At 42.9% G+C, this 20,449-nt stretch overlaps 1 protein-coding gene across 1 annotated transcript in view; it reads right to left on the reverse strand.

Annotated features, from left to right (window-relative positions):
* Positions 1-5,092: 5,092 nt before the first annotated feature.
* LOC146020296 (multidrug resistance-associated protein 1-like) overlaps positions 5,093-20,449 on the reverse strand; it is a 93,648-nt gene continuing 78,291 nt past the window's right edge. Inside the window, exons 27-32 of the mRNA XM_083153290.1 lie at positions 20,032-20,133; positions 17,451-17,597; positions 13,732-13,890; positions 13,464-13,630; positions 12,611-12,805; positions 5,093-10,147 (exon numbers count right to left, since the gene is read on the reverse strand). Of these exons, the coding sequence (XP_083009416.1) occupies positions 10,039-10,147; positions 12,611-12,805; positions 13,464-13,630; positions 13,732-13,890; positions 17,451-17,597; positions 20,032-20,133 (879 nt within the window). The 3' untranslated portion in view covers positions 5,093-10,038. The remainder of the gene's footprint in view (positions 10,148-12,610; positions 12,806-13,463; positions 13,631-13,731; positions 13,891-17,450; positions 17,598-20,031; positions 20,134-20,449) is intronic.

Below are 20,449 nucleotides of genomic sequence, written 5' to 3' on the forward strand. Positions count from 1 at the left end.
ATTGTACTCAGAAGGCAAGTCAAACATAATGTACTGTAACTCATAATAATGCGTGTGCCCCTCCCCCCCATAATTATTGGTTGCCACAACCAATTGTTGGTACTGCATATTGGTGGCATGAGGCATGCCAAACCAGAGATTTGAAACAGGATACATATTTTGAGTGCTTAGCATTTTTACATAGGGTGCACTATGGGGCTATTCATTAGCAGTCACAGAAGTGAAAAGAATTGTAATAAGGTGATTTTCGCACTTCTGCACACATGCACTGGAACAACCTCCCGCCACCCATCAGGCTTTCGGATTCCCTTACCTCCTTCAAGCGCTCCCTCAAAACCCACTTCTTCCGACTAGCCTATCCCTCCTCCTAACCTCTTTTGATCCTCCTGTCCTGCCTCTGTTCCCCTCCGTTCCTACTTATCCTATTGTATTTCGTTCGTCCACCCACCTATTTTTAGTATGTTAACTTTTATGAGTAGGGTCCTCCTTCCTCACGTACTCACCCTACCTCTTTACCTCACCTGTGCTCCTGTCCTGTTCTTCCCTTCCTCTACTTCATCTTCAGTCTCCTCGACAAATTTGACACCTACTTCTGAACTGATGCTGATTTTATTTCTACCAGCTATACCCCTATTTATACTGTATTTTTCAACACACCCTGTACGTTACCTTGTAATTTGTTTTTTTGTTTGCTATGTACGGCGCTGCGGACACTTTGCGGCGCCTTATAAATAAAGTACTACTACTACTACATGCAGCGAGTTTGCGTGAAGCTTATGGCTAACTAGAGCACAGCCTCACTGTAAGCTTATAGTTTAAGCCTATAAGTGCAATTGCATTCTGGAAGGATGTGATTGCACCTGGAATGACAGCGGCAGGAAGTGGTCCGGACAACACAGGCGTGTCCGCACTATTTTCAGGGCAACTGAATGACATCACATGCAGCCGCTGCAAAATGAAAAAATGGCGGCAGTGCTCCTACCTTCGCAGGTGTCGAAACGTATCACTGCGATTTCTTCCTTTTCATGCAACTACTGAATCTGTCCCTATGTTTTTTTCTTAATTTGAAAATAGATTGTAAGCTTGTGAGCACTGTCTGTAAATACCTAGTGCTCAGTGGGATCCCTGCATCTTGTGTGATCTAGTGCTTTTCTAAGTATGGGGAGTAGCAAACCACAGAAGAAAAAAAATTATTTCTCCACTAAAGGAGAGAAGATATGATGGGTGAAATGAGAGATTCAGAAAGTGATAATTTTGGAAAGAAATCGCCAGTTTTATTAAAGCGGCAATCATCTGCAAAACCAGTAGATTTCTTACCAAATGTATTACTTTCTGAATCTCTTATCCTATAAAATTTCACCCCACATGTTTTATAAAAGTGGGGATTTTTGAGACTGGGCAGCGCTGGATCTCTGGCTGCAAAGTACATTACTGGGAGACCTGAATTGGCATTTACATTATGTATATCATTTATGCAAACCAGGCAAGATGTTTGAATACAATCATAGTTATACTGTGTTCAGATCAAAAATGCAGGGTCGCACCGGGACTTTAAAACGGTTCTGTCCCGGTGCGACCCTGCATTTGCGGTCCGTTTACACTGCATCATCGAACCAGCAATATTAATGGTTGGCTGACTTCTTGTGGGGATGCGGTGGAGCAACAGCGCGTCATTGGGCAGCGCTTAGAGCTGGCACTGCTCCAAGCGCTGCCTCCTCCATAGTGTGAACGGGAAATGGGCCGCTCAACCCGTGCACAGCAATGAACCGGTAAGAACGTTAGCTATAACCGATAACCCCTTTTATATATATTTCCTATATAACGTACACATTACAGGTCATTATGATGAATAAAATGTTTGCTTGGCCAACAGCTTCAGTTGTGCGGAGGTCTTCCGAAAAATAAAACATTCTATACACTGTAGTGCACAAACAGTTCCTAGAAGTATTTTTCTCCCCCAAAATGTCTATTTATATACTGTACCGTACAGTCATTTTGGTCCTGAGGAGTCTGCAGAGTGCACCTGCCGAGTGTAAAGCATCTGGTTTCTCCTTTATTTCTCATCTCGGATATCACATCAAGATAATAAATACCTCGGTTTCTTTCTAGGTCACGGAGCTGCCCAACAGTGGAAACGCCATCCAAATTCATCCACTCATTTATGGGTGATGGTGGGATGAACAGACCGGAAAACAAAAATTATAACCTTTTCAGCAGAGATGAAGAGTTTGGATCTTGGCTATCCGACTATCATATGTTTTAGATAGCCAATAAGATCAATCTAAACTTGTGCCAACCCAGTAAATACAAACTGCTCATTTGTAGCATTAAGTGGGTACCCAGTTACCTGCAGTATATTACCGAAAGCTGAAAGTTCCTGCTCTGGTTCCTACTGATAGCTCATAATGCCACTGGCTCTCTTTTACAGCTTGGGGTAGATGTGGGTCATGGTGTTGACTGCCTGCTCCCAAGCCTGCTTTCCTTGATGCTGTGGCAGTATTGAACAGTGACTGGATTGGTAGCCTTGGGTGTGCCAGCTTTTCATAGCTACAGATGCGAAAACTAAAATTTCACTGAACTTCTGTTATTTGCACCGAAAAATATATTTTTCTTTTATGGGACATCTAGTTGGATTTCCCATAAAAAATGTCACTAAAGCAACAGGAAAAATTACAAAAACTTTTTTTTGCCTTCGATGTTTCATTGCACCGACCTGGATAAACGATGTAAAAAGTATAGACAGCGCTAGAAGCAGTTGCCTAAAGTAAATCAATTAAAGCCAATCAAATTCCAAAGATAAATTATCTTGTTTTAATCCATAAAAAAAAGAGGGAATTCCTCAATTATACACACATAATTACCGACCGGTATATTAAGACAAAACTAAAAACATAAAAGAGGGACATACAGATATTGAATTACAACGAAGATGAATATGCTGATGGTAGAACTAGTCCATGTCATGGGTTAATTACCACAACTGCCAATTTATGACTTGCAGTACTCAGGTTCAATAGAGCACACTGATCAAAAAATATAAAAATAAATAATAATATCCAGCATTAGTGATGTTAGTAAGTTATTTATATTTTAGTAGCAAAGTCTGGTCAGTAATGTTAGTTTGTTAGTGTTCCTGTAACACAAAGTGGATATATTTACCACTCCCGGGAGTGCATATTCTCCTCCAGTAAATCGCAGGCTGGAATGCCTCTTGTGCTTTGATAAGCTAGATCTCTCCTCCGGTATCTGGTAGGCGCCTATTTATGCGTTCCTTCTGGTCAGCAAATGGCCAGTGCCTTGCATGGAGAGATGAGATGGTGCCGGCCGGCAATCGTGTCAGTTTGCAGAATATGGGTACGAACTGACGCGTTTTGTATTTACCATGTACTTGTCCTAATTTGCATTTGTATTGTAAATCTATATTTTCTTGTTTTTTACTTTGCTCATCTATGTATTGTCAGGCATTGTGGAACCCTTGTGACTCCATATAAATAAACAATAATAAAAATGTAGGAAAGCTGCACTTATGTGGCATGATATGTTATAGGCATTATAATTAGTAAAGGGCATTATGGTGGGTGAAATTATATGTAATGGACATTATATGGAGGGTTGCATTACTGTATGTTTAATAGGCATTAAGATGTGTCCCTGTTTCTCTAGTGTGTGTGTGTGTGTGGAGGGGGGTGATTCATTCTAAAGCCCATATACAGAAATAAGTCACAGATTTAGATTGCGTTGATGCCCAGTAGGCGGTGATGGACACCACCTCAGATAAAGGGCTGTGCATGCCTAGTGTGCTATTGTGTGTGTGTGTGTGTGCTAGATACTGGCTTTGTTGTGTGTTTCGCCTAAATCGATAACCTGTGAAAAGGGATTGTGAAATAAGGTGCCACCCTGCCAGCAACAAATCAAGTCATGGATGCTGCGACTGCGTTCTATGACCGTATGATTCCAATTAGTAATAATGAGAATTATCTCAAGAGCCAAAAATGTCTTTCGCTAACCATTGTGAACCACCTTCACAACTATTACAAATACTGTAACCACTAGTAAAAATAAAGCTCAAATATCTGAAGAGTCCCCACGGAGGCGGGGAAACGTGTTATTGAGCAATTTTTTCATCCCTGAAAAACAGGAGGACCCACCCATGTGACCTGCCTATTGCTGTATGTTCTTGAGACAATTGTCTTCTGTGCCAAAGAGAAGGAGCCCGGGCTTCCAAGGACTATTAAAGCTGGATTGTTGCTAAAAATCTATTAAAAGGATCACACAACCCGGTTCATTGCAGGTACAGGGAGGTCATCTCCCTCTCCATTGTTTTTTATTTTTTATGTCTGGCCAGACAAAGTACAGTGAGATAAGGTCTCTCATATAGAGGATTACAAACATCCTCCATCCACCCTGCAGTGGATGGAAACATATGAATGTGATTAACAGCAGCTTTTTTTCATACAACTGCTGCGACCTGTAGTGACATAACATCAGGCTGTGCTAAAGTCTTGGCCTAACAATAGAGACTTTTTAAACTTATGATGGCAGACTAATTATCTTCCTTTCATATTTTAATATTTTTGTCTATAATAACCTGATTTTTATCACTGGCCAATGTATTACAGTTTAATAAATTCTATTTACAGTATTTATATACATTGTTTCTAGCGCATTATATGTGTTTTTATCGTTAGTAAAAATAAAGTGTTCAAGTTAAAACATTATTACAAACAGAATATGCACAGTTCACATAAGCTTTCATAGCATGATACATTGTGAAAAGCAATGGTGTCATAATACTAAAGGGTAACATGATGCAAAAGTATTCAAGAGGCTGAATTTTTCTTCTCACAATTATATTGACTAGTACTTGTTATATGCCAGGTCACCTCAGTCTACCCACAGCACTGCCCTGTACCACCCCATCTCTGTCAGGTGATCGATCCTGCCCCGCCTCATTCCACAGTTGCCTACCTACTTGGCAGGTTTATGTTACTGTAGGGACAACGCACAACTGCGGCACGCTACCAGGCTCCCACTGCTGTACTGGAGACAGGACACACCTTAGGAGATTAGTATAAATAACTGTTGCACAAACTCTAGGAATTGGAATATGTTTTATTGAGAACATTCACAAAGAAGTATCAATGAGGTAATCTGTATCAAGATATATTAATATTGTATTCACACACACAACAATTGCATTGCACTTATTGCAAGGTAAGTGAGTAGTTGGCTTCGGAGTGCATGAGGAATCGACAAACCTTTTAATGTTTTGGTGAAAATGTATTGAAGAGCCTTTTGACAAAATTAGTTTTTCTCCATTTTTCCCCCTACATGATTAATAGTGGCAAGTCTTTCATTTCAAAGACAAAACCAGGGGCGAGACATAATAGCGTGCGATTTTTTTGTAGACCGCTTAAAAAAAATTGCACATATAAAATTAAGCCAGAGGGAACCACTTTATTGGTGGGATCCTCACTCCCCCTAGGGACCCAATGCAGGGCTGATCAGCCAGGGGGTGATGTGATGCCGCCCCCCCCCCCCCGCCCCTGTGGCATTACCCTGCTGGCTCATGAAGCCCTGAGCTGGTTCCAAAATATGGGGTACCCCTACATTTTTTATCTCCTGGATTTTTGGAACCAGGGCCAATCCAAGGGCCCGTGCTGGTTTCTTAAATATGGGGGAATCCAAACAATTGTGGCCTTTTTGACCAAAAATATTGCACAGTCTTAAAAATTCAAACTTTAAATACAGCTGCACAAAATCACAAAATCTGTAACGGATACTCTAAATCGCACATTTCAACCCTTGCTGTCTTTTGCCATAAAGTGATCTACTTTACTGACGGGTCAAACAATGATTGTTCTTTACAGAAATTCATTTGTTACAATAAATATAACACTAAAAATTAAATGATGTTAAAATAATATTTGCTTCATTTTGTAACAGCTCTTTCCCTTAAACAAACCTATAATAATGAGGTAATATGTTTTGGACCGTCTGACAATTTGGCTTTTAGGATTGGCTCACATGACAATGTGATTGATAAATACAGTGTAGGTGATGGTGACCTGTCAAAAGCAAAGTCCTGTCTAGTTGTGACAAACCCCATTGCAGATGGTAACGCCAGTGCTAGAACACAATACATATTTGAACTACACAATTTCTACTTTAAGTAGAAAACTTTAGACGCAGGGAAAGAAGCTACAGTGGAGTTTAGGAGGGAATTGATGTTAAATGTGGAGTATAAAAACATTTCCATGGTGTAATGTAAATAATGGGGCAGAAAACGGGAGCGCGCACCCGGCGATTTATCGCCGGGGCACACTTCCATCACTGGCAATATGGTCGCCTGCGACCATATTCCCAGCGATTATAGCCCCTATCGCCCCCATGTGTACACAGCATAAGATGTGTATTCTACTTCACATGTAATGTTGCTATGGGCAACCAATCTGAATCTACTTCTTATTTATTTAGCACCCTCTAGAAGATAGTAGAAAGGATCTGATCGGTTGCCCATAGCAAGATCACATGTGAAGTAGAATTCACATCTTAGCAAATGTCCCCCATTAGGTCGACCACATAAGGTCAACATGACTGAAGAGCGACATGGGTTAGGTCGACATGGTCATTAGGTCGACACGGGGAGGGTCGACAGTCAAAAGGTCGACATGAGATTTTTCACAATTTTTTGCCCAAATGTTGACACAATCGACATGGACACTAGAAAAGTGTACTGCATCCCCTCGCATGGCTCCCTACGCTCGGCACACTATTTCATTCTCTCACCATGTCCACGTGGATGGTAGGGCATAAAATACCGCCTGTCAGCACATGTCGGCTAAAAAAAACCCATGTAGACCTTCATGCATGTCAACCTAGTAACCGTATCCCAAATTAACCTGAGGATGAGTTTCTTAAGCTGGTGTTACATGTATTGCCTGTTTGCTTCCTTAAAGCCCCTTCCACACTAGATGAGAATTAAAAAAATCCCCCAGAAGAAGCCCTCTAAATGATATCTTCTAAAATCTTGTGTAGTGTGTATTCTGAATTGTGTTAGCGATGCAAACTCCCAATCATCGCTAACGACACCAACCCCCCGTGGGATGTACATGCAGGTCAACCACCAGATATGGTTTGCACGTGGACACCTACGTTAACATTATTGGCGGTGCTGCGGGTCATATAGTGTGTATGGGGCTTAAGAAAAGCCAGCAGTGAATGTTTATTACAGACTCCCTGAGAAGCAAGAATCAGGGGGTTACATAGACCTGGTCACACTGCTGCCAATTCACAGGTTGGGCAATAATTGAACGGCTGCCCATGTGTATGTCTAGTAGTACGCATGTGTGACCGGCTTGCACAAGGATTTGCTGTTAAATCGCTAACTGGCGTCATTTTCACAAGCCTTGCCAAGCAATTGGCAGGCTTGCACAGGGCAGAATATCACTCTGGCTGGGTGACTATTATCTGAACACAGGGCTCTGCAAATTAGCAGCCCAGGAATCAGCTCTGAATAACCCCCTCAGTACATGTAGCTCTCTGACAGCACTTCCTGAATCTACCACTAGGTGGTAGGTGTCACCATAGAACAGGGGTGTCCAAACTTTTTGTGACGAGGGCCAGATTTGGTGAGGTGAAAATGTGGGGGGCCGACCATTCAGCCTGACATTCTTTGAATCATTAATCACATCAGAATGGTCCCCCACTCTGCCCCCATTCACTCTATGTCCCCCAGCCTGCCCCCATTCACTGTATGTCCCACAGCCTGCCCCCCTTCTCTTAATGTCCATCAGTGCCTCAATTCGTTGTATGTCCCCAAGCCTGACCCTCCTTCACTGTATGACCCCCCACTCTGCCCCCTCCCTTCTCTGTATGTTTCCCAGCCCCTTGTGTGAGCCAGAGGAAGGAGAGGCTAAGCAGGAACTGCAAGGACAGGAGATGCTTGGACTCCCACTGCTGCCCTCCTCCGCTCTGCATGTTACGGGAGCAAGCTTCCCCCTTGCTGACCCCCGCCCCATACACTGCTGTCACTGTGATTGTGGAATAGGGTGATATATGATTGCAGCATCAGGGATAGGACGCCAAACACATCTGACTGTGGCGGACGGCACCTCCTCACTGCAGCAGACAGCACGGTAAAGGCGCGCTCGCCAGGGCCCCACCTTTATTGTCCTGTGCTGTGTTTCCCACATTTGATGCTTTGCCTGCTTCCAGCTGGAGGCTGCGGGCCACTTGAAATGACAGCACGGGCCGCAATTTGACCCCGGGCCTGACTTTGGGCATGCCTGCCATAGAGTCTACACTAAGCTGCTCTTATTCAGTGTTGCTAAAGCCTTATTCCAGTAGATGGGATATTGCTATTGGTAAAGCTAGATGCAGGTTAAAACCACAGACATGCACTTTATGTTATGTTACAATCTCCCACCTATGTATTTCTATTTAATATTCACTAATTAAATTAGTGTTCTATATTGTAAATATTTTTTGCAATTTGGTATACATTTGTTAGTCATCCTAAACATATGTTTCTGGGGGACACAAGCCGTGCACAGAAAGCAAAGGATGGAAAGGAAAGGATTTCATTTTTAGAATCTTTAGTAACTTTACCCCTATGTGTCCTTTCCTGCAGGTCTGGCACAGATACATGGGTAGAACACTGCATCGCAGATAACCCTTTGGTGCCTGTTCTAAGGAGCCGTGATTTGGCAATGTAAAACATATTGGTAGAGAAGGATGTTATATTGGGGGCACATGATCACTCTATGTACATATGGTGTCCAACATTAGACAAGCCCCGTCACCACATCTTCTACCCTTTTCTTACTGTATAGGCATTCATATTACAAATAAATAAGTGCCACAGGATTTCAACAGTTCTTACCTATATGCAGAAAAAAGAACTTTTTGTACTCTTAACCTTAGGAGTATTAATTTAAAATAACATTTTAGTTGCTCATTGCTGGCCATCATTGTCTTGTGTTTCCCAGACAATCACAGTCACACTACAGATTGAGGTAAGCAATTGGCAATGTTGGGCACCACACCCACTCAACCAAATGTGCTCTATCAGAGAGAATGGAGATAATAATGGCACTGCAGTACAACTCATGGTAGTAACAAGAGTCCCAACATACTGATCAGCAGTTATAACATAACTGAAAAACATTTACAAATCCATAGTAAACAAATTCTTTGATCACGCTATATCATACAATCTGCAGTGATCCGTTACACTGCCTCATAAGCAATTAGATCATTTTAAAATCTTTAAAGAACACATAATTATGTTATAATGGAGAAGTATGCAACATTCATACTAAAGGCCCATACACACTGGGTGACTTTAAGCTGAAAGTCGCTCAAAATAGGAGGTTTGAGCGGCTTTCAGCTCAAAGCCACCCAGTGTGTATGGCCTGGCGATGAGCGGTGAGTGCTGCTGCGCGCTCCCGCAACATCGCCGGGAAAGCCGTTCATCTGCTGGTTATACCAGCAGATGAGCGGCTTTCAGGACGGCTTTGCATAGCGCTCCGCTATGCAACGCCCCCCTCCCCCCCCCCCGTCGGCACCGGGCAGGGGCAAAGCCGCTCAGTGTGTATGCACTGAGTTGCTTTCCCCGCAGCGATGATTTTCATCATCGCTGTCCATACACACTGGGGATAGTCGCCCAGTGTGTATGGACCTTAAGAGATGTCTACAAAATCAACACACAATTAGGGGTGACATATTTGGAAAGTAACACAAGCCTCACTTGTACACAAATGTATATTGTGTTATTGTGTGTAATAGATTTGGAAACCACAAAACAAGATTGTGAGCATAAGTTAAGAAGATTTCCAATATATCCCAAAAAAGGGGGCGTCTTGTAATTCATTTTTTAATTCCCTGATATTCTTACGGCTTATTCATGTACTGTAGGTCCGTGTTTTCTTCAATTGCTGGAAAAACACCTAGTTTGGGGGATTGGTTTCCCCAGGTATGTAGGCGTTGGCGCAGCTGTTCAAGCTTCCTGAGTCTGCTGGGTAGAAATTGTTGGATTTAAATGACATTTGCATCTTTGGCCATTGAGTAAAATAGTCCTTTACTTTCAAGTAGTCTTGATGGAGTGTCAAATTCCACAATTTCCCCTTTGTCAAAAATGACCAATCTATGGAGACAAAGCAAAGAAATGAAAAAGTGTTTTCAATTTTACGCAAAGGGCCTTATTCTGGTTGGTTTGCAATCTCCTTTAACGGACAATACCATGTGCATTGCAGGTGGGGCAGATGTAACATGTGCAGAGAAAGTTACATTTGGGTGGGGTGTGTTCAAACTGAAATCTAAATAGCAGTGTAAAAATAAAGCAGCTAGTATTTACTCTTCACAGAAACAAAAATAACTCATCCAAATGTTACTCTCTCTGCAAATGATACATCTGTCCCACCTGCAGTCCATTGAAGAAGGAGTTGCTTTTGCAAACCAACCAGAATAACCCCCAAAATGTGGGAGGAATTAGAATTTAAGGGACATTCTAGTTCAGCCAGTAAATTGTAAGCTTTCATAACTGTGCATTCAAGTTACTTTTAGAATGAAACGTGCTAAGGAGTGAGATTTTCTTTTTTTTACCAATAATTTTTTATTGAACATTTTAATCACATAGGAGATAAGAAAACAAAAAGTTAGGAGAGACAAGGGGGATGCCAGAAGCAGGTTTAAAAATTTCAAGGTAACAAAGTTAAACCAAATAATGGCCAATAAATGTTAGTTAAAGATACCGTACATTACGCAGACATTGAGTATAGCACCACTGACGAAAGGTCAATGTCAACAGAAGAGGACATTAAATTGCACGGATATACAATGAAACCAGCACATATCTCCAAGGGAAGGATATAGAATTTTATGGAAAATGTAGCATTGTGGGGTCTAATGGTGGGCTGCTCAGAGAGGGGAAACCTAACTTTTCCCTATACTGTGACCAGCCGAACCATTTTAGATGGAATGAATTAAAGGAGGCAGAGTACATGGTCTCTGCAGTTTCAAAAATAAAAGTGTTATGGATCTTTTTTCGAATGCTCTCCACAGGGGGAATCTTACCAGATTTCCATAATTGCGCAATAGCAGCTTTAGTGGCTATAAAAGAATGTGACCCATTAGGAATTGATCACCTACTGATAAGTGACCAGGTATAAATGGAAGAGTGCTGTGATCGGGTCAAAGGGGATGGTTTGTACTAGAGTAGTATTCAACATCTGGAATACCTCTTTCCAAAGGGGTTATAAGGGCATTATCAGAATATGTGGAAGATATCACCTCTATGCCTGCAGTTTCTCCAGTATAGGTCAGAGGTCCAGGGACAGATTTTATGTAGCCTAACTGGGGTGAAGTTGGCTCTATTCACACTATTAGAGATATTTGACCGATCGGCATGATAACATTGTATAGTGTCTATACACCTTAAGTCACATTGCACAGTTTTGTCTTGTTTGAACATCCCAATGGAAGTCTTCATCCAACCTTAATTAATGACATAATAAATAAACTGGTAGAAATTAATGGTAATTAAGACGTAATAGTCTGTGAGAAGCCAGAGGTGCAGGACTTTGAAGCAGAATGCCCATATTGCAAGGCAAAATATTGCAAAATATTGCAAGGCAAAATCTGACTTCTCCCACCCTATTACATTTCGCCCATAGTCTGGCTGCATAATAATACGGGAAAGCTTTTCTCAGTACTTTTTGAAACATGCTGAATTCTGCTGTACACAAACATTATTCAGTGGAGAAAGTGCTAGAAGATACCAGGATCATACAGCAAAAAAGAAAAATACAATCCTGTGCTCCCTCCAATGCAGAAACCATTGTGAAACAGATTAAGATTATCACACTAATTGCCATATTCAGCTAGCCATGGGTTTATAGCAGTGGCCAGGGCTACTCACTTGCAGCCCATAATAATCAAGCTGCACGGAACCTGGATTTCCGGTGTGGATTGAAGGTCTACAGTGTCTAGGTAGACTGTCAATAGGTTGACACCAAAACAAAAGGTCAACATGAAATCGGTGGACATGATCACAAGGTCCAAACAAGTGAAGTGTCGACATGAGTTTCACAGGGTTTTTTTTGTGACAATGTCGATATGGACTCCCAATTAGTGTAGCGCACACCCTCGATGGCTCACTTTATCATTCATAAAGTGAAGCATGGCAAGTAAAGTATGAAAAGTTCAAAAAACTGAAAAAATTGTGAAGAACTCAGGTCAAACTGTGTTGACTGGTGCATGTTGACATTTTGTCTGTGTCAACCTATTCCATGTTGACCTACTTAGACACAGTAGATCTTTCAACAGCTTTCCATGGATTTCAGTTCAACCATCAGGTAGGCTGAACCGAAATCTGTGCCAAGGACTCTCTGTCCTTGTTATGGGTTCTGCATACACATTAACCTTCACCTCTGGCCATATCTCTGGGTCAACGCGACTTACAGTAGCTTGGATTTACCACACACACAAATGGGTTTGTAATAAACAGTTCCTGTCTTAATTACCACAGCTACTTAAATCCAGCCCAAATCGTCTCCATAGTAAACAAATGTACACATAACTTTATTTGTGACAGAAATTCAGCTCTTACCTTGTGTAATCCATTATTGTATTGAGGCGGTGAGCAATAGTTATAACAGTACAATCTTTAAATTCTGTTCTGATGGTTGACTGAATGAGGTCATCGGTCTCCAAGTCTACAGCAGCTGTAGCTTCATCTAGCACCAAGATTTTGGTCTTACGAAGAAGCGCTCTAGCTAGGCAAACCAACTGACGTTGGCCAACACTAGATCACAAGAGAATACATTTTAGCATTAGATCTACATAACTGTATAACTATAATTTAAATTATGTTTCTGTGTGTGTGTGTGTGTGTGTGTGTGTGTGTGTGTGTGTGTGTGTGTGTGTGTGTGTGTGTGTGTGTGTATGGATGTTCCATGATAACTCTCGAATGCTTTAACTAATTGTCTTCAACCTTTGCACACTACCTTATCATCTTAAGGGACAAACTAAGTTTGAACATGGGTTTAAAATCGGACATCCCGTTAAGGGTGCTGTCATAAGGGTCCAAGCTATTTCTGTTGTTGCCAGATCCCGCTCCCCAATGTACGCAATTAGCGTATAGCCGCTGGGTGAGCAGGGAAACCATGTGATGCTCCCCCAGCCGCAGTACGCTGCATTAAGTACATTGCTTACCCCGTGTGCCGCTCTCCCGTCCTGCAGTCTCCCAGCCGGGTGTGTGTCCTTCAGTGCCCCGCCGCCCACCTTTCAGTGCCCCGCTGCCCGTCAAGTAAGTATAAAGCACCATATTAGCAGGGCGTCCGGCTAGGCTATGCTGACAACATAGCCTAAGCTTTGTTTTCAGCGTAGACTAGCCGGGTGCCCTGCTACTATACAAGTACCCAAATATGCTTATGCTTCTAACAGAATCAGTTATACAGTACCTCAGATTTTCTCCTCCTTCAGAACAAATGTGATTAAGGCCATCAGGTAAACCTGAAGCAAAACTTTTCAGGTGAGCCAATTCCAAAGCTGTCCAAATGTCTCCATCAGAATAACTATCAAACGGATCCAGATTCATTCGCAACGACCCATAAAATAAAACCGGATCCTACATTAAATAATAAAAGTCCATGTTAAAAACAGGATAATCATCAGGTTTTAATTTAAGAAAACTTAACACAGTAGAAAATAAAATAAAATGATCATTACCTGAGGGATAATAGTTATTTTAGATCTCAATTCATGAAGACCCAGTTTTGAAATGTCTGTTTCATCTATGTGAATTGTCCCAGTTGCAGGCTCCAGAATCCGGAACAAACCCAATGTAAGAGATGACTTGCCAGCTCCGGTTCTTCCTACTACACCCACCTGCACATCCAGTACAAGGCTATCATTAGAGAGTACAATAATAAGAATTTATGCTTCACCTAATTAGGGACTGATTCAGAGACTGGGGCTCATATGTAATACTGTAGTATGCGATATGTGGGCACTGTTGCAATTCCACAGCCTCTAGGTTTAGAAAAACTGTTCTTTTTAAGGCAATACCAACCTGGTTTACCTTGAAACTAATTGTCACTTTAAATCTAGTGGCTGCCTTGCTAAAATCCTGAATATTGCTTTCCTGTGTGATGTCCGGAGGAGTGACCCATCCTCTATCTCTACCTTCAGAAGATGTGATACAGTATAACGGATGTGAGAGATGTCTCTATGTCAACTGATCCTTTGGCCTACCCGGATACGGTTCTGAACACTACATTGAATTCATACTCCTATGTTGACCTATACAGGTTCATGACTGATTGGTATACTACCCCTGTATTGTTGACGACAGTTTTTCTCCAGTCCTCTGATATGATATTGGAGATTGCGTACTCCTCCTGGACTTTGCGTTATATGTGCTCCAGCTGTCATAACGAGACTTATCCTTCCTACAGAAATCTCATTCCGCCTCATAACAAGATTAGCGATTTGACTATATTGGAATGTTGATTCTACTCATATATACCTTACTAATTCTAATACTTATTGGCCCTTATTCTTGTTGACTCGGACGGATGCGTATTTTCAGACGGCCACCGAGTAGCCCCGCCTACCATATGGATCGCTCACACAGTCCGAATGTGGTAAGACGCCAAGTGAACGGACCACAAGTGGATGTTTCATGTGAACAACTCCCCCATCTGTGAGAACCTCTCCCATCATCCGATGGTCGCCGACCATCGAATGATGGACCGAGCCGTCAGACAGCTCCGAGTGCTCCAGACCACTCGGACATTTCTCTGTGTGAACGCAGGGATATGGGCGGGCAGCTGGCATCCGGGTATGTCAGCTGTCCGCCCCTCACACGTGCCGTATTCAGACATGCGTGGCGTTCGCACATGCGCAGAAACAATACATCGGCCATCTGACCGAACAAGCAGCCGTCTGACTCAATCAGAATAAAGGCCATTGTGTATGTTAGAATCCTATTCTGTGCTATAGAATGGTCCTTTGTCAGATATTCCAGCATGTTGTATTGTCATGGGAGCCGTTTTTCCATTTCCTTTTCTTTTGCTGTACGCTGAGTGAAATAAACTGTTTCACTTGTATGTTTGATTAGGGAGGGCTGGTCCTAACCTAGTTTAAAATACCCCGATACTTTTGCCTCTGCTAGTTATCCATTTAATTTCCTCTTTATAGGTGTGTGGGGGGGGGGGGGGCGCTAGGATTATATAGTTAGTATAGTTAGTTGGGGAGGAGATAGGTTGCTGGGATCCAAGTATAGTATACCGACGTTAGGGTTAGGTCATACAGGGTGGGGGGTTATAGGCAGTGTTCCCTCTAAGCTGTGCGCACACAACTCGCCGAGCACGCGCACAGACATTACAACAGAGCGCTCAGTAATTTTAGTGTAGTCATTTTTTTTACTATTTTTTGGCGGCCTCGGATACTGTGTATAACAATATGGCTCGGCTGGCTTGGCTGTCAGTCAGCCTGTAAGCCTGCCCTTGGTTGCCAGGATCTGCCAGGGTTGGCTCCCTTGCACATCTCATCTTTATACCGTTATGTGACGCACAAAAATTTCAATTTCTTTCCAAAGTTGCACAACCTATATTTTTTGCTGCACACAGCCTTCATAAAATTAGAGGGAACATTGGTTATAGGGAGTTTTGCTTTGGGATTTAGGGGGGGATTTTGCTGTGTTAGTACAGAGTGGGTTATTTAGATTTTTCTAGTAGAGTAAGGGTAATACTGTATCTCCTGTTGCTCCTTTTTTCTTGTTTTTTGTTGGGGGTTTAGTAATTGGACTGATGATGTATTTTTTTCCTCTTGTTTCTCTCCTTATATCCTGGAAATATAATGATATTTCTTTGCCTCATTCTGATATTATCGAATGCACTAATATTGGTATCTATTGATAATAATAATAATAATGATATTTATATAGCACTTTTCTCCCAATAGGACTCAAAGTGCTTCACACATTGTCTTTACAGCTCGAAATACAAAACAAGCTTAACAGTAGATGTCAGTGAAATGCTTGAGTAAATAAGTATGTCTTTAGTCTATTTTTAAAGGATTCTATAGTGGGCGCTTCTCGCACTGTGCGAGGAAGAGAGTTCCACAGAGTTGGAGCAGCAAAGTTGAAAGCTCGACCCCCAGATGAATTCAGGGAGATTCTGGGTACTGTTAGTAGTCCTTCTTCAGTGGATCGTAGTAATCGAGTAGGACAGTAAGGGATCAGCAGCTGTTGCAGGTACCTTGGGCCCTGGTCATGTAGGGCCTTGAAAGTGAGTAAGCCAATCTTGAAAACGATTCGCCATTTTACAGGTAGCCAGTGAAGGGCGTAGAGAATGGGAGTTATGTGGCAGGAGCGGGGCTGGTTAGTTAATAGTCTGGCGGCTGCATTTTGTACCAGCTGCAAGCGGTGCAATTCTTTTGCTGGAAGACCCAGGTAGAGAGCATTGCAGTAGTTTAGTCGTGATGATATAAATGCATGTATGACTTTAGGAAGGTCTTCTGAGGGAATTAAATGCTTGATTCTGGCTATGTTTCTCAGATGAAAGAATGAGGATTTGATTGTGGCTGACACCTGATGTTTAAGTGTCAGGCCATTATCCAGGACAACACCAAGATTCCGCACATGATCAGAGTTTTTTAGTGCTGTGCCCCCCAGCTTAAGACCTGTCAGTTGGCTATGCTGCCGTCTTGTCCTGTGATTTATCATCAGGACTTCTGTTTTCTCTGGGTTCAGTCTCAGCCAACTGGCACTCATCCACTCCTGGATATTCTATCTAGGCTTATTCACCCAAATGGCGCCTTCAGGTATTCACGTCAAGATCACCCACGGGTGCGAATGGATGTTTAGCATAAACATCCATTTGCAGCCTTGGGTGCGGCGGAGAAATCATTCGATGGTCGTGACCATCGAAAGATTTCTCCAGCGCTCAAAGATCTGAGACATCTCTTTGGTGTCTCAGATCTTCGGGCGCCCTGTGTGGGAAGCGGGCGTGCAGCTGACGTCAGCTGCCCACCTCCCACGTCCCCCCGCTGGGCATTCCCATGGACGAATCCCCTGGCCTGCTGCCCCATGTCCCCCCGGCTGCACTGTTGTGTACATGACTATGAGCATGCACAGTCGCAAAAAATCTAGATTAGATTAAACTAGATTAGGGTTCTTAATACACTATACAACATGAGTGAGCCATGCTGAGCACTGTTGCGGATTTTTTTGCTGAATGAGCATCTTCGTCCCATCGGATGCTACAAAACTACTTCACACAGACATACATGTGTCTCAGAGAAAATTATTAGTGCAGTCCAATGAATCGGTTTTACTGCATCCAATTGCAACGAAGAATCACATTTTCATAAAAAAAAGACACTCGCCACAAGGTGAGCCATACTGGGAACTGTGAAGGCAATCGTATTACAGTATAACAGACCTTTTCTCCAGGATCAATACACGCAGTGACATTCTTTAACGCCAACTCCAAGTCCTTTCTGTACTTCAGACCATAGTTCTGAAATTCAATTCTACCATGACGCGGCCACTGCGCTAGTTCTGACATGTGCTCTGATGTCCAAGGAGCCTAAAGACATTGGGCGAGATTTATTGTGTTAACCGTTTTTCCGAAAATGCGATTTAAACTCAAATCGCCATATATCGCCGTTTTTTTAAATCGCATTTTTTTCCAGAATTCGCATTTTTAATGAGGTGTGTATTCCGGCATGAAAAGTGCGAGAAAGTGCAATGTAGGGCGATTTTCGGGATGAAAAGTGTGATTTTTTTAGTCATGAAAAGGTGCGATTTTGTTAAATCCTGTACATAACCAGCCCCGGGCTCATTGAGCCGGACCTGGTTCCAAAAATACGGGGGACAAAAAGCGTAGGGGTCCCCCGTATTTCTGAAACCAGCCCCGGACTCTTGGACCGGTGTGTGTAATAAAGTTTTACTTTTCTGTGTGTGTGTTTTCTTTTAACATTCTTTTTACAGGTGGACTACTAGTCCCAGCGGGCCCATTAATGCCCCGCATGCTGGGACTTGTGGTTCTCCAAGTCCCAGCCTGCGGGGGAGGTCTGCTGGCACTTGCAGTTCTCCTGTATTAAGCAATGTTAGGAATGTGAATTTAACCATATCAGGCCGGCGTCCAATGGCCAGGGACGCCGGTGACAGCCCCGGGCTTCAGCCCTGGACGGGTGAAGCCTGGGGGGGGGACCCCTTTATTGGGTGGGTCCCCACTCCTCCAGGTACCCCGTCCAAGGCTGACCAGCCACGGTGCTCATGGTGCGGCCGGGGGACCTTGTGTAAAAAGTGTCCCCCGGCTGTGGCATGACACTGGGGGCTGTTGGAGCCCGGTGCTGGTTTCAAAATACGGGGGACCCCCAGATTTTGTCCCCCGTATTTTTGGAACCAGGACCGGTCCAAGAGTCCGGGGCTGGTTTCAGAAATACGGGGGACCCCTACGCTTTTTGTCCCCCGTATTTTTGGAACCAGGTCCGGCTCAATGAGCCCGGGGCTGGTTATGTACAGGAGGGGGGACCTCACGCCATTTTTTTTAAAATACTTTCACACATATTTAACCAAAGAACCATACACAGATCACAATGATCTGTGCATGGTTCTGACAAAATCGCCATGTTTCTGACAAAATCGCCAGTCAGGATCAGGTCTATTTTTTTTGGAACTTTAGACCATTTTTTTTGGCGATTTCCAAATTCGCATCTCATTAAAAATGTGAATTGTATCTTTTTCAATGGGGAAAACATCTGGATGCGAATTCCGGAGTTAAAAAAAAAACGCACTTTCAGAAAGTGCGATTTCGCGGCAAAAAGCGCGATTTCGCTGCAAAAAGTGTGAATTATGCCGCAAATCGGCACCCATTAAGTAGTCGATTTGGGAAAAAAATTAAAAAATGGCAGTTTTTGCGATATAAATCGCCAAAAACCCAACATCGATCTCTAATAAAAGTCACCCATGGAGTTGTAATATACACAACTATATACAGGAAAGAACAGTGTATAGATATATATATATATATATATATAGATAGATAGATAGATAGATAGAGAACAGAACAGTAAAAAAATGTTGGTTACTCTCCATGTGTAAATGAGGTGTCCCCCTCTCCTCTATTATGAAGAGATAATGCAGGTTACAATAAGTTATAATGCCCTCAAGTGCTGCAGAGTTATGAGGCCTACATACGGGGCGAAATTAGGTCATTTTCTAAGTAAGCTCACTAGCTCGCTTAGAAAATGCCCCTACATCGCTCCGTGCGGTGAGGCCATAGTGATGTGCGGCCCCGCGCATCGCTATCACCTGGCGATTAATATCCAGAATACTGGATAAATCTATAAAATCGCCAGTGTCAGTGGAGAACACTGGCCCTGACAGATCGCTCAGCACACAGATTGGGTTGAGAAATCAGCCCAAATCATATGTATTTGACATCCCTTCCTACCCGATATGCGGTCCCATGCACATTGGGTCGGAGTAGGAAGGTCGGACGGGCTGCACATTAAATCTATCGGATTGGACCCATCAGTGGCATATCGCTGGTGCTTTTTAGCAGCCGTGATGTGACGGTCCGATCCGTAGGTATGTGTGCCAGTGGTGAGGCACCACTGGCACACCCTTATGTGCAGCAACAGGGTATGGGCAGCAGCAGCTGGGAGCTTGTACAGCTATTTTCCAGGCGGCAGGACGGGAGGTGCTGCTGAATTTGAAAACATATTTTGAAAAGACTGGCTAGGTGCTGATTGGCTGAGAGAAATCAGTCTTTTCAACATACTGTATGTTTTCAAATTCAGCAGCGCTTCCCGCCCCGCCACCCTGCAAATAGCGCAACAAGCTTCCTGCCGCTGCACAAGAACATCTGGATAATTATTGATGTGTCTGAAGACTGAATTATCATTGCATTATAATATGATATGCCAATTCAATTTTAATTTAGAGTGATCATAGTGCACTGAAATACATAGTAAATCCTTATTATTTTTTTATTTATTTTTTTAGGCATTTACCTCCGGTTCCACATCACAATACTCCTTCACCCGCTCCACAGCAACAGAGTTAGTCTCCATGTCTGTAGCAGTGTGCACAGCCTCCTTTAAAACACCTGTCAACTTAAAAATAAAAAAGTGACAGTTATTGTACTGTATTGAGAAAATAATAAATTCTTGCAGATCAATACCGAGATCTCAGATAAGAGGGGGACAATTATCAAATCATGGAGACACACAAGGGGGGAAATTTACTAAGATTTGTATTCTACTTCCCATGTGATGTTGCTATGGGCTACTTCTTATTTATTTAGCACCTTCTAGCACAGGGGTGGCCAACCCACGGGTCGCGAGGCAAATGCGGCTCTCCCCTTCACAATGTGCGGCTTGCCATTCATATCACCCCAGCGCCGCGGGGGGTCTGTGGCGGCCGCCAGCG

This window comes from Crinia signifera, chromosome 7, assembly GCF_055691185.1.
Source record: "Crinia signifera chromosome 7, ASM5569118v1, whole genome shotgun sequence".
Lineage (NCBI taxonomy): Eukaryota > Metazoa > Chordata > Amphibia > Anura > Myobatrachidae > Crinia > Crinia signifera.